The sequence below is a fragment of the Lepidochelys olivacea genome, assembly GCF_965140295.1.
Source record: "Lepidochelys olivacea isolate rLepOli2 genome assembly, chromosome: 22".
NCBI lineage: Eukaryota > Metazoa > Chordata > Testudines > Cheloniidae > Lepidochelys > Lepidochelys olivacea.
Window position 1 is genome coordinate 17,486,454 of NC_140432.1, and position 15,527 is coordinate 17,501,980.

At 40.2% G+C, this 15,527-nt stretch overlaps 1 protein-coding gene across 2 annotated transcripts in view; it reads left to right on the forward strand.

Moving 5' to 3' along the window:
- Positions 1-3,358: 3,358 nt before the first annotated feature.
- NCAM1 (neural cell adhesion molecule 1) overlaps positions 3,359-15,527 on the forward strand; it is a 254,026-nt gene continuing 241,857 nt past the window's right edge. Inside the window, exon 1 of one of the 2 annotated variants that reach the window (XM_084611639.1) lies at positions 3,359-3,688. In XM_084611639.1, the coding sequence (XP_084467765.1) occupies positions 3,637-3,688 (52 nt within the window). In that variant the 5' untranslated portion in view covers positions 3,359-3,636. The remainder of the gene's footprint in view (positions 3,689-15,527) is intronic. The other variant, XM_084611640.1, reaches the window with a different exon arrangement.

The following is a 15,527-nucleotide window of genomic DNA, read 5'->3' on the forward strand; positions in this document are numbered from 1 at the left end:
CTGTTAGGGATGGTCTAGATAATACTTAGTCCTGCCATGAATGCAGGGGACTAGATGGCCTGTAATTCTTGCTCTTCTCTCTCTTTTTTTTTTATGTCTGTGTTCTATTTTTGTATGTTTTGGCAAATGGACCTTTTTAAATCTTTCAAGCTCTATGCAGAACTATGGGCACGATGTAATTGTATAATGGAAACATAATTGTGATTATACTGATAGCTCCTTCTCTTGCACAGCAGTTTCATGGAAAAATTTGACCCTTGCTCCTATAGTTGCCCAAACAGTGCTTTCTTCTTAGTGGTACAATGAGTTGAATTTTTTGGGGACTGTCTCCTATAGTGTGCAATGTACAGCTCCTAGCACCATATGACTTTCATCTTGTGTAAGGCCTCTAGGTACGACTGTAACATTAATTATAATAATAATAGAACATGACAATTCAACTTCTTTGTTTAGTGGTAGAGACTAATGTTAAGACATTGTTCTTGCCAGATGTAAGTGGTGGATAAATAGGTATCTAACTCCCTCAAGTGTAGCTGCAGATTCAGAGGTGCAGCTGAAATCCTCCAAGTACCAAGCATCCAGCAGCAGAAGAGGTATCAAGGTAAGTCAACACCTGGTGAAATAAATGTTATCCTCTCAGGACCCCCTTGACAGGGCAAACTCATTGAGGAGGTTGACGTTGTGGCCCTAGAGGGCAAGTAGAGTGCCTGGCATTATATCTTCCACATTTGTCAACTAGTGGTTGAAAGGAGGGTGAACACAGGGTAAGAACCTTGCAAGATGTTCTGTTCTGATGGATGATAGATGAAAATTCTGCCTGTCTCTATTGCAGCTACTAGCTGGCTTAATCTTCTAGAATTATACGATTCTTGAGGGCAACTCGGAGCACACTTCTTGATGAAAATGAATACACAAATTGGCCTACTCTGTGTAACAATAGATTATGCCATCTTTCTTAGGGGTTGGTTCCATAAATTATGCACACTCAGAAAACGGTTGGCTTTTCATTGAATAGTAGCTAGCTGAGGGTGCCTGAAACTTTCAGATTTTACAGGGGTACCTCACAGATTAAGGAACCTGAAGCAATTCCATTAGCAGGGAAACCCCTAAAGAATGCAGTGTTGGGGGTGGGCGTATGTACACACAGTGAATTGGAGGAGGGGGAAGAATAATAGAATATGGAATGGCTGAGCACGGTTGCTCTCTGGAGATAATCATTTCAATATGGGACCAAAGGGCTATGAGGGACAAAGAGGTGATGAAGGAATGTTTTCAATCACACTGCAATAAGTAATGTCATTCCTTTTAGGGAAGCATTTTTAATAAAATGGGGAGAGGATTCCATCTGCTACAAAAGGAAAAAAATCAGTAAATATGAAATAATATATTCTGGCATGGCATATTAGGGCAGCATTAGCAAAATTCTGGAATTTATAGTTTATACTAATGTTGCCTAAACATCTTTGTATCAAAATTTGTTTAAAATGTGAAAGTCCCCGTGGATTCCACACCTCCTGTAGCTGCCTTTATCTTTTTAAAAAATATGTATTCTGCATGAATTGACTTACACTTGTCAGAGCTCTATCAATACAATATCTCGGCCATTAGGAGTCTTTATGTATTCGCAGAACTGTCATATTTATTTTAAATCTCACTTTTTATATAGAAACCATAATTAATCACATAAGCCAAGTTCTTTTGCATGTGCAACAACGGGCTATTTAAGATTAAGTTATTTCCTGTAACAGTTATGAAATGAGAGCAAAGAATGAAGACTTTACCTGAAAGAAACAATCACCTTTTTTCCTTTGCAATTAATTCATCCTCTCAAAAGCTCTCCCTTCTTCCCCCTTAAGCAGATTTTCCTAGACCATTGGGTGACATACCGTCCATTGCGTGATCTAAAATTTCATTCCTAAAAGCTCCTGTATTTTGCAAAGGATATCACTAAGGCTATCAAGCTGTGACAATCTGAACATGGGAGATTTAAAAAAACAAACCCCAAACAGGTTTCAGAGTAACAGCCGTGTTAGTCTGTATTCGCAAAAAGAAAAGGAGTACTTGTGGCCCCTTAGAGACTCTAAAGTGCCACAAGTACTCCGTTTCTTTTTGCAAACCCCAAACACCCCCACTATGAATCTGGTTTTAAAGGCCAGTTTCCCAGCACTGACCTCTGTTTTTGCAGACATAGTATTGTGCTGACAAATCTAGTTCTTGCAACCCATGCTTTTTCTGCCTGCAGTTCACTTTGGGGCTACAATATTGTTGTTATTTATTTGATTAGGGTAGTGCCTACTACATGCTAATCACTTCCTACGACAGTCTCTGCCTAGAGAAGACAACAGTTTAATGACAGTCAGAAAAGCAGATAGAAGAGCTTAAGGAAACTGAACAACAAACAGATTTGTCATACAAATCAACAAGATTCACTGTTAACGGCTTGCTAGAAGTGGGGTTTAATAGTAGTTTGTACAGGGGCTTTTGTGGATGAGCTTAGGGAGATTGAACCATGAGTAGGGGGCTACACAGAAGAAGGCTTGGAGGCATTTGTATGAGAGGTTGACACATGGGTGGATTAACTGTGGATGTCTAAGGAATCACATTTGCATCCCTAATTCATCATAAGTCTAAGTATCTGGGCACAATTTTTTTCCTGTTTCAAAATTGTTTGCAAAAATCTATGGAACTGCTGAGACCCTGCTAAATTCTGGCTGTACATTTCTGACTGAAATACACTGCATGACGCCTTCATCAGAAGATGAAGAACGATGCTTTAAAACCTGCCTTCAGGTAAACACAGAGTGAGGTATTCTCTTTCCAAATGAGTGAGGCCATTTCTTTTCTTTTCTTTTCTTTTCTTTTTTTTTTTTAAGTCCAAAACTCTAACTTAAGCCCACAACAAACTTTGGCAGTTCGGATAAAATAGGATTCTGATCCAACCCATCCCAGTTTTGCAAAATTTTCCTGCTGCCAAGGTTTTGAAAACAAAATGGACCAAAACCAGAACCATTTCTCAAATCCACACCACACTTTGGATTTTGGATAAAATGGAATCTTAGATAACTTTCGCTTTTGTAAAAGAAACTTCCCTCCAAAAAACAGCTCCATCTTTGCCCATCAGTGACTTTAAAAAAACCCAAAAACCGCTGCATGCCTGAAGTGCTCATATATATGTCTGGAGAAACATCTCTACCTTTCTTCTTTAGCAAAACTCTTATCAGCAGGGAAATGTGTACAGAACGTGAGTGACTCCAGATCCTATGAAACCCACGCCATATTTTGCAGGCGACTGGAACTGCTTCTCTCTACAGTACCTCCTTGCTTGATGCCTATTGCACTGTACTATTTGTGGCCAGCATGGGTGGAAGAACACAGTGAGGTGCAAGGCCTCCTCCCTGTCCAACCTCACCAAACCAAATCCAGGACGGCGCAGGGATCTCTGTTGTGAGTGTGTGCTGAGGCTAGGACTGTCACTCATTCTCTGATCAGCTTCTGAAAGCAGCTAGAGAGCAGCTGGCAAAAAACAATTCTGAAAAAAAAAATTACATTGCATCTAAATCTCTCTCTAATCCACCCAAGCTCCAATTGAAGGAAAAATATATTTGCAAGAAACTTCCACCCCAACAGCAGATTACAATGCTGCATACTAAGGATCTCCTCTGGACTCTGTTTTTCCTTGGAGCTGCAGGTACATGAATATATGTGTGGTTTTTTGTTTTTTTTTTGGAGGTTGGGAACGAATTTGATTTCTGACCACTTCTGAATACTGTGCTGTGATGCAATTTTAGACTCATCTGGAGGAACAGGGAAATAGTGTTTTTGTTTCCTAGAATGCAGTGTTTTTACAGTGATGATTTGTTTCCCCCAAATATTGAATGTTGTGCTTTCCTCATCCCACTTTGTTTTGGAACTGGGGGGTTAGCCGTAGAGGCTGGAAGCGGTGCACTTTTGTGATTTTCCCCCTTCTCTGCATTTCAAAGGCAGCATTTTGGTGGAGGAGCTGGGAGATGAGCGAGAGGCAGAGAGACTGCTAGGGAGGAGGATTGGGAGGTGCTGGCTGAGCAAACATTGAGGAGAAAAGAAAACCCCCCAGATCTTCAAGCTGAACCAAATCAGCATCGTTCAGAGTAAACACTGGAGCTAGGAAACCTCTTTCTGTTGCAGAGTGGACAAGACCCTTTTGGTATTTTCGCTGCCTTGGCTGCCTCAGGGATGGTCAGTCAGTCTTAACGGTTTGCAATAGAGGGGAAAATTAGAAGATAAGGAAAACGTGGGTTGTGTTTTTTTTTTTTTTGCCCCCTCCTCCTGTGCCTGGTGCTACTTTGCTTTACTAGACGCCCAGTTAGTTGGAAACATTGTTCACAATTGAGGAATCTGACTGGGAAAGATGGCTCAGTCTGCAATTTGACAGGAGAAAGTGAAAGGGGTTGGGAAGGAGGTGAGGAGGGCGTGAGCCAGGGGCTGGTTTTATACGTTGATACCTATCTGTATGAGTGCAAGGGGAGGAATTGCCCCTCTTCCTTGAACCCGCCCCTCTTGGGATTGAAGGTTATGTGTTTTGCAAATCGCAGACAATGGAGGGGGGAACGGGGGAAGGAGAATGAAATGATGAGGGTACTACGTGCCATGTGTTAATGGTGTCGCCATCTGAGGAGCCAGGAGGGGGCTTTGTTTTAAAAATTTCTATCAGAATAGCTGAAGGATGGTGCTGGTTTTTGCAGGGCGCCCCGCCCCCCGCCGCAAACGGTGCCTGTGTAATGTCCTGGGGGGGCAATGCAACGGAGTAACGGCGATGCCATTGCAAATAAAGGCGAGGGAGAAAGAGGCTGCAAAAAGAGGGGCGGTGTGAATGCAGCTGCAGAGGGTGGGGTGGGGGGGGCTAAGATCTGCAGGGGGCGAGCGCAGGGGAGGGGGGTCAGAGCTGCTGGGGGTGCAGTAAGTTCGGAAAGGGGAGGAATCTGGTGCTGAAAAAATCGGTGCGATCGTGTGTGTGTGAGCGCGCGCGCTGGAGCTGGGGAGGGGACGGTGGACGGGCGCGAGCCCCTGAGCTGCGGCGCGCGGGGAGCCGGGGGGGTGGGGGGGTAGGTCGCTTGCATCCGCCGCCAATCAGGAGCCGGCGGCCCCGAGCGGGAAACGCCGTTAGGGGCTTTGCTCCCCAACGTTCGTAACGGTCCCGCCCCTCGGCCCTTCATTTCAGACCTGCCCCCGCCCCTATTGCACCCCCCCCCACACAGCTGGGAGCCCCCCCCCCCGCCGCCAGTGCCCCCCCCCCAAGCGCTGACACTTCCACCCAGGGGACGTGCACCCCCAGCCTTACCCCCGCTGGGACCCCGCCTGCCAGCAGCCCCCTTTGCCCTGGGACGGCGCCCACGCCAGCACTGTGCCCCAGCTCCCCAAGGCTTGCCATGCCCTTGCTCGGCGGCCGCCGTCGCCCCACCTCCCCCTGCGGGTGCCACTGCTGCACCCGCGGGTGCTTGCTCTGGTCCCCCCCCCGCCTTCCGCAGCCCCACCTAACCCACCGTCGCACACCTGCGCTACCCACTGCAGCCAGCACCCCTCTTCAGCCCCATTCACCACTGCCCTCACCACCCCGACGCCCATCGCACGCTGACTCTCAAGCCAGGGTCCTGCCAACATAGCCCAACCCCTCAGTCACTGCCATGGCGCGCCTCAGCCTACAGTTGCCACATACTGTCCCAGTCCCCACTGCCCCCGGGGTACCATCGCTCTCCACCACGCCACCCCCGCTGATGTCCCTCACCTACCCAGCCGTGACTACTGCTACTACTGCTTCACCCATCAACACACACCTTCCCAGCCATCGCCACCATGCCAAGCCCCTGCCAGCAACGCGCACCTACCCCACGACTACCTCAGATGCCCTGCCCTGCCTCACCATTGCCCCCCAACCCACTGTCAGATACAAGCTCAAAGCTGCCTAGTGAGCATCAGCATCACCCCATCCTGTTACACAGCTTCCCTGTACCATAAGTACCATCCCACAGCTGCTCTTTAGTTTAGAATTTTTATATTTTTTATTACTACTTATTGGCATAGAACCCAAATATGAACAAATAAGGAGACTGTCAAATCCCCGCCACCAGCCTTCTCTATTACAGCCACACCCTTCAATCACATTCACCGCACAGCTATCTTCTCTTCTGCAAAGCACCACTAGATGCTTGCCTTTCCCCCCAACAATCACCCCAGATACACATTCACACAAAGCATTCTCAGTTGTGCGAGGGGGAAAGAAAGTGGGTTTTTTCCAGGGAACAGACCAGTTGGGGTAAGTAAAGCTTCACTAAAAGCAAGAAAAATTATACACATACATATCTCTCCCTGCCCCCTTCAAGATGATGTTTTATTTGTTAATAATAATGAGCCTCAAGGTGTTTGGGGAGCTGCACAGCTCAGATCTGACAACTGTTAAACCAGTATAAAATGGAGAATGTAAAAGCCAAATAAAATATTAAAATGTCAAAACAAAGCAGCAACACATCATACAATAAAAGCAACACCCAGCACATCTGTAGTGCCTTCCATGCTAAAGGATCCTGCTTTAATTTGCTAAGCCTTACCTCCTCCTTTTCCTGCCCCCCTTCCCTACCCCAAGAGAAAGAGAGACAGAGAAGAAGCTTGCAGGCTGAAGAATCCAGTCTGATGAAGGAAAAGTCAAGGCAGAGAAAGAGCTGTGCCGGCCATGATAATGCCAATAAAAAGCGCTTCTCCTTTTACAGTAACTTAAATGTAGGAAAAAGCAGGGAATAGATGTCTACTAGTGAGGAAACCCTGAACAGAGGATTGTCTGAGGAGTGGTCACCCAGTGGGGTGGGAACAAAAGCATTCCTCCTGCATCTTTTAAAATAGCTTCTTTTGTATAGATTTCTATGTCCTGGGATAGTAACGCCTTAACTTACTCTTAAATTAAAACAACATTCTTTTATAATTCAGAGGCTGATTTATAGACACAACAGATGGCTCATCTCCTTTCGTTTACATCCCGAGAACTGTGGTTTCTTAAATAATAGAGAACATTTTGTATAAACTTTACAGTGTTGACATATGGCCTTGAAGATTCCTGACATGACCAATTGATTTTTTTAAGAACATTTAATTTAATATTAATTTAATGAATTCCCAGTGTTTGTCTTCAGGAGTGTTAAAGAACTGTGGCTGCTCTCCAGACTGAAAGTGCCTTCATGTTTTCTTGGCTGGCCTCCAGAAATACATTTTACAGATAGATTTTCCTGCCTTAGGGTATAAGAAAAGGTTGGCTTTTTGTTTTAAAAGAAGGCATGACCTTTTTTTTTAAATGCCATGGGTTTGTGTTGGCTAAGAGGTAGGAAAAGCAGAACCAATTGATGGGGGAGGAGATAGGAGAGGAGAATACTGCACCTGCTGCCATCAGTCTGCAGGAAACAGCAAAAAGCGCTAACAAGAGGCACAAAAGCACATTTTATTTTCTTGTTAAAAAAGGCCATCCTGCATTTTATTGATCACTTCACATCTGGGTGTTTATGGAGTGTATGCAGTGTTTTTGTTTTTGTTTTTCTTTTGGTGTGGCTTTTGACATACTGTTTTTGCAGGACATGCTTTAGTATGAATTTCATCTGTCAACAGAACTCTGTTCTGTTCTATCACAGACAGGAAGGCAGATGTTACGGATTTTTAATGAACTTGTACACAACCAGTTTGGGAAGAAGCTGTCTTTCAGGGGCATATGCAATAGCTAATATGAAGGAAACTGCCTGAAGAATTTAATTAGATCCATTATAAAGGCTGTTTCAACTAAAGCAAAATGACGTTTGTTAATATTACAATGAGGATGTAAACCTTGAGGAAAGTAAACATGTTCTACTGTGAAAATGAAATTTTTTAAAACACCACACGAAACAGTTTGCTGGTCCTTCTGTAATATAGAGGATGTCTGGGAGTAGCCTGTCGAAGGGTGTGGCTGTGAAGGGAACTACAGCTCCCAGGCATCTCTCTGCTTCAGAATGAGATTCTTTGCATATGTCTACAATGGACTTGAGAATGGGTGGAGGGAGAAGGGGAAGGAGTGATGAATCCATCAAATCTGGGAGAGGGGGAAAAATTAGGCACATAGACTTTTGTTAGACATCAAAACTACCACAGAAGCGAATTTGAAGGTCAGATTTGTGCTGGCTGTGGCCTCTTTTGTTTGGGAAAGGACATTACCAAATCTTAAAGCTGTTGCTGATGCAAAGGGATGTAAATTAGTTGGGTTTGGCAGTGGTGCCATTATACTCTTTCAGTTCATGGTGTTGAAATGCTGCCTCTCTGCTGCAGCTGCTCATTAGTAGCATTGCCTTTTGATGTTACCCTGAGAGCCAAATGGTGGGCTTTCAGGCACTTTTAATGCATTGCATTTATAACTGTATGAGGGAATCACTACTAACTGCTGGAATGAGATTTTTACATGTAATTCTTAGTTTACAATACAGAAGATGGGATGTGTTCCTAAAGGAAGAGGAATCGATAAGGGATCAAGAGAAAACAATTGCAAATGGAAATAATCATTAGTCCTTTATACTGGCTCTCACATCCAAGGATGGGAATACAGATATTTACTCTGTTGGATGAGTTATACCTGAAACTACCAAGTATACAGAAGCAGTCAAAAGTTGTGCCAAAACACATGGTGACATTTGAAGAAGATAAGAATTTATTTGAAAATGATCAAGATGATTATGATTTTGTCTATAGCTTTCTTTGGAACTGGATTTCAGCTCTGAAGTCTGCAGTTATTTCTGTTTGGTCACATGTAACATGTATTGTGGGATTATTGACTGACCGAACGTTAGCAATAGCCTAAATCCAAATAAATCAGAGGCTTTGAGGAATAGACTTGGGCCCACATTCAGTCCTGTTCTAAGCAATTGCAAATTCACTTCAGGTTATTGGTGGTAAAGCCTGCTGAATTTAGCCCTGGATTTCTCTTTCTCTCTCTAATGGATGAGGAATTCCCCATATGTATGGTTGCTGTCTATTTTTGGAAATTATACTGTCAAGATTGGTCTGGGGGCCAGACTGGTTTTGTTTCAGCAGTGGTATTCCTTCCGCTGTGGTGGCATTTGGAGATTTTGGACTTCATTCTTGTAGCTGATGACCTCCAAGACATTCTATAAAGACTCCTCTGTTCTCCCAGACCTTTCCTGAAGGTGGGAGTGTGTGGGAGATGCAGAATGTTGATGCTAGGGCAGGTTTTTTAGGAGGCTTGTTTATTTGAATATTGTATATGTTATGTTTTGACAGTAATTCTAGAGCCTGAGGTAGGAAAAATGAAATAAATGGAGGAAAGCGGCTATCTTTCCAGTAATGTCTCATTTAGTGTCTTAAAAAGGCAGTCATCCCTTCCCACCGAGAGCTAGAATGTCATAAAATTGTATATCAACAGCTACACTGAAGAAGATACTTTGGGGATTAATCACATAATACTTGCTAGCTGAATGAGTTATCCAGCTTTTTAAGCCATCACGTTTAAGAGGTGAATAATTGATATACATATCTGGTAACCATTTGGTCTACTAAGAGACAATTGTATGTGCAACGGAAACAAGGATGCCATGGACAGTTTAGGCAATCAGGGTATTTGCTCCTGAAGGTAGTGTTGGTTCCTCTCAACTTTCTACAATATATTCATACTCAGAAGCATGATTTAAGAATAAGGAGCTAGGTTTTCAGATCAGCCTTTAATGGTCACCTGTTTTTTATTCACAGTCAGGGACTTAGTGCTGTCTTTATTCATTGCCAGGGTATCTGAGATACCTAGGCATATAAGGGTCTGATCCAAAGTCCATGGAAGCCAGGTAAGTCTTTCTGTTGAATTCAGTGGGCTTTAGATCAATCCTATGGTGACCTAAACTTCGGGCCCAAAATACTGAGCCTGCATTTATTTGTACCTGCAATTTGTGGCCACAGAAATGGAGGCCGGTATCTGAAAATCCAATGCAAGAAGGTTACGTTTTAAATACTAAATACAATAATGCAATATTTGCCATAGTTAGTCTTCCAGCTATTCAGATCCTTGATCTTTGTGAAGAGAAAAGACAGCTGTAGAGATCTGCAGAACTGTAAAGTGGTAACTGGGGATGTCCTGACTTATCACAAACAAGCTAGAGTGATGTAAAGAAAAAAATCATGTGTTCTCACGCCAACCTAAATCTTGTATGAGATTATTTCCATCAACCAATGAATAAAAATCTTTAAAAGGCAATATCTCCTCTGTTACCTATTCCAAAGGGCAGTTTAATTTTAAATCCTTTCAAGAAGTTAACTGATACATGAACTTTCAAAACTCAATTAAAATAAAATCCTTAGGAAATAGTGTGATTGGCAAGAAGTGAATTGTCTACTAAATAGTAATTTTAAAATAGTCTATAGTAAAGTTGTTTTACTAAAAAGATTTGATAAGACTATTTTTAGACTATTGTGCTTACTTTACTACATTTGATAGGACTGAGCGTCAATTCATTGTAAAAAGAATATCCAAAAAGTGACCCTTGAGATTTGCCTGTTAGTCTGGGTGACCATGGAAAGCTTTAGTCTTACACATGTTTTTTAAAGGTTTTCTGACATTGAAGATTTTTGCACTATTATTTACAGGTCTAAAAGATAAATATTCCTGTTAATTTTCATCAGCTGTTTCTATGGAAAGAGCTTTGTTAGCATGAATAGTTCACATCTATTTGGACAAAGTAAATATTTAACATTGAATAAAGTAAACTGAAGAAGCTAGGAAAGAATAGTAACAAAAGAAATTTTAATAGGTATTTTAAAGAATGTTTTGTTTAAATATCTAGCATTGTTATCCATATGTCTTTTCTGACCCAAAACCACCGCTTTGTTCATAGATAAATGGTTATTTTGTAATAGTCGGACCATGAAAAATCAGAGTAGATTGATACTTTTCACAGGTTAATTATTTTTGCCTATGTAGTACATAAGACTGTTGGTTTTTCTTTAATGCAGATTGTTGCTGTAAAACAGAAGTAATGGACAGTTTTAAATATTTCAATTACAATTTTATACTGTATGATGCATGAGTCAACCTTGAAGTGTCAAAGAGAGAAATGCAATCCTTAATTTCTCAGTCTCTTTTAAATTTAACATGAAGTTATTCGATCAGTAACTTCAAGTCTTGTTCCAAGGGAGAAGAAAAATGTTCAAAACTGCTTCAAAACAAAAAAGGATGGTAAGTCTGTGAAACATTCAAAAGGGTTCATAATGAGAAATGAGTCAGTTAACACATTCAAGCTACAGTTTGAGGTCATTTTGGGCATAGTGTCATTTATTGCACTTGAAGTGGAAAGTTCATGCCATAGGAGGGTCCTGGCTTAGTTGTATAAATGAAGTGACGTTGACAAGGTGTTGAGATGAAGAATAGAGGGTGGTGAAACTTTTATTCATGAAGATAGAAAAATGGTGTCTCTAATTCTGAATAGGTTTTTGTTTCTCATATAACTTGTCCAAACACCAATAAACACTGTGAAAAAACATTTTGAGAAATTGTTTACTCTGTAATAATATATGTGTTAATAAGCAGCAAAGACTTTGGTATTAAATGTCATTACAATTACTGCTATATAGTAAGGAATAGTATTAGATTTATGTTGGGAATTGTAAATTTTTTTATTTGAAGAAATCTTCACAGTTTTAAAAAGCAATGTACAGCTAGTTATTTCTGGGTTTAAATGCAATCATTAATTTTTGCAACTAAACGATAAGTATTATTATTAAAGATGAACAATTAGAAAAACTAGATTTTTCTTTGTGTTCCTAGCTGGGAAAATAGAATCTATGTTAGATCTTTTGTATTGTATTTAAAATAGCCAATTTGGCATTGTTTACAAAATATTGGCAAATTGGTCCTAATGTGTGGTATTATTGCATAATCTTATGTTTAAAAATAAACAGTGGAAATAATTGAAGAAACTTCAGAGTTTAGAAATGCTTGTTGGTGGTTCTTCACATCACACTAAAAAAAGCAGGCTGTCTTTGCATATTAATCACTCTTTGAAAGGAAGTTTGCCTTATTTGCATTGTGCATGCACTGAGGAGTCCCATAGTGAGCCTGAGAAAAAAAGGGGGGAATTGTAATTGTTGTTCTGAAAAGGGTTTTTATTCCATTCAAGTGGAAAGTCTGAATGCAGGAGAATTAGTGCAGTGTTTTGTGGAAGAACAGTCCCATTTGGTCACTTCATTTCATGTGGAGCAGTCCTAGCTTGTAAGGAGCCCGAACACTGGAGATAGGGTTAAAAGGGGAGTGACTCATCATTGTATGATGTAATCTACAACACTAAAGATACTCTCTATTGCATGTACAAATAATCATTGAATCATCAAGTAAAAAGGAATGAAAATAAAATGTTGGTGAAATGTATAAAGTTTAGTGTTTGCTTTTTTTTATTAATGTGTATCTATTATGATTGTGAGTTTATCAGAAACTCCTCTAGGGAAACTAGTGATTGGGGAAATATTCAGGCTGCATATTTTTCAGAATAAGAGGTTTTTAGACCGGATTCACCAACACAATTCTCCAGTTTTACAGTAGCATGGCTGTTACTCTGGTGTAAAACTGGAGAATTGCAGTGGTGAATCAGATTAGTTATCTTTTTGTCACCTTTTCAACTACTATTATTTCAAACTCCGAAAACAAAATTGGAAGGTCTTGTTACTTTTATGTATGGGGCAGGAAAATCGGAAGTTGATGGTTGAGACCAGACAAGGAAAGTAAAGAAATCTTTTTTTTTGAGATTATAAAATGTGAACTTTAGGAAGCGATAACATTTTGAAGAGGGAGAGATTTCCCTGGCTAATTTCTCAATAGCCCAAGGAGAAGAGTGATTATATTTAGAATACTCTTAGCTGTGGTGGAACTAGGATTTTAACACAGGTTGATGCACAATGGGAGATGTGGGATCTGGAGTGGAGTTGGGGTGGATGATCATGGTTGCCAGTGGCATAACCAATAACTGCAGTTTTAAATAGAGATGTGTCCAGATCTGGCCCCATAACTAGGTACTTTCTGTTAGTGCTGAAGGTGGGGAGGAGGTGGAGATACAGACATCTATCAACGGAGCAGTGTATCATTCAGATGGTAAATGAAAATGTTCATTAGATATCTCCCCCCAAAAATCCATAGAACTAACCCTATATTCATATTTAATCAATAATATTGACTGCTGTTTTTTAGTAGAAACTTGGCTATAACTGCTTATGCTTTAGCTCTTGTTACCCAGTGGTAGGGTGTCTTTTCTTGTACTTAAATTAATTAGTTTAGTTATGTGCTAAAATCATTAGTTTGTGAATTGTGCAAGGTTATAGATGTGATAGTGTAAATTTGAAGGAGTTTGAAATATAATTATCCTCCTTTGAATAACAGACTGCAGAGAAATACTTGAGCTTTTATACTCTGATTTTGGGAAGCTTCTTGAACTTGAAAGTCGTTCCACAAATTAATCACAGGAACTGAACTGCTGATACTTTCATTCTTCTTTATAATAGAGAAGTATGCAGTGTGTGTGTTTTCAGCTGAACAGCTACAATTAATGTTGGGAACATATTAGAGATCTCATTTTAGCAATGCTGTTCAACTAAGAAAAGAGGAAAGAAACGTGAGTGTCTTTAGCAGGTTTTCTCTTCTTTAGTCAGAAGTGGGTAATTTGTAATATACACATCACTGCATGTATACAGTAGTATAGTACAGTTTGTTGCCGATGTAGAAAAGAAATTGGCTTCATAATGGAAAAACTCTGCCGAAGTAATGTTGCTGTCATGACAACAGTACTTAAAAGAAACTCCTGGCTGATATGCCCTTTTTATTTTATCCCATTTTTCTATTTCTCTTATTTGTAAGGAGCACCTGTCACTTTGGTGTGTTGAGAGTTATGTGTAATTATTTTGGCAAATATGGTATACAATGACAGACCGATATAATAGCAGTTGTGATGTTTGCAAAACAAAATCCCTTAGAACTATCATATGGTGTTAAGGATTGGAATATCTATGTAAACAGAACCAGCTAAGAATACTGTTGTTTGCATTTGTTACACCTTAATTATAACTACATGATATTTATTTACTGAATTATTATTATGGCTATAACACTGACATACACTATATATATATAATATACATATATATACACACACACAACTGATTTTTGTGGGTATTTTGAAAACCGCAATAAACATATTGTTTTTATGTTCTCAGTAATTGATTTATTAATAACATTTACAAGTTTTGCTTGTAACAATCATGTTGTGTTACAGAATATAACTCCGAGTGAAACAATAACTGCACATGCTGTTGGATAATTAAAAATGTTCAGAGAACTTACTGGCAGAAACATCACATTTGTCAGATTCCCATGTATACTTTAAGAAAATGTAATTAACAGTTGCTTTTCAAAGTATATTGTTTGTTAACAAATTGTTTTAAGCCTGCAAAATTCAAAAGAACAAACTACTGTAAACATATTTCATTTATGGTGTTTCTAAAACATAATCCCTTCGAACTATAATGGTTTTAAGGATAGTGAATTGACATACAGAATTACTGCATTTAGGAGACTATGGAGTAGGAGTATAATCTCTTTATGATCTCTAGGATGCAACATACTACTTTGCTACAGGCTTTCTGAGGCATTTAGCATTTATTATGTACTCACTGGTGGTTTGATATTTGGCATGAGGAGGCTAAAATACTGTTAAACAAGCAAAAGGTATATAACTATGTATTTAACCCTCAAAAGAGCAAATAGATCTTAAAAATATACTTTACCAAAAAGAAATGGTGCATATTATTAGGTGCTGATGAAGTGTTTGGGCTTTGTCTTTTATCTCCTCTTTGTGGTCACTAGCATTTAGGTGGGTCCTCCATCATCTCCATCATCACAATTAAGAACATCTGCAGATATACATACTTGTGTCACTGTACTAGGTTACAATCGTAAAGCTTTACCAGCTTCTCTTCAGCTCACTAACAATTTCCTATTCTAACCCATCTTTTTCCCCAGCCAGATATGTCCCCAATGGCCTGTTTGGAGATCACAAGTATTAGGTAGAACAAGCCCCCTCTCTCCTGCTGCTTACACCACTTATCAGAATATAGTACTTATAGATCAGCTGCTGTTATTGCTTACCCTTGATTTCCAGCTACTTGGAGCTGTGCTTGTTGTGAGGAGCAGAGCAGCGGCTTTGGTGAAGGTAGCCATGTAAGGTAGATATTGAAGAATCTCAACTTTTTATTTGAACAATTTTGGATTTAAAAAAGTAATTAATGAATTGGTCCAGAACACGGTCAAGATATAAGGGTGGAGGTTTCATTGCCTGAAATACTCCAATAGCTCTGAATCTGCGGGGTCAAATAAGAGGCTACACTGCAATGAAAGAGTTAATCATTAAAATAACCGTCCTCCCCCACCTAGTGTTACTTTTCAAAGCAATAGGGCGTGTATATGTATAATTTAAAGGTTGATTGGCTGCCAAGTTGTCAGTCAA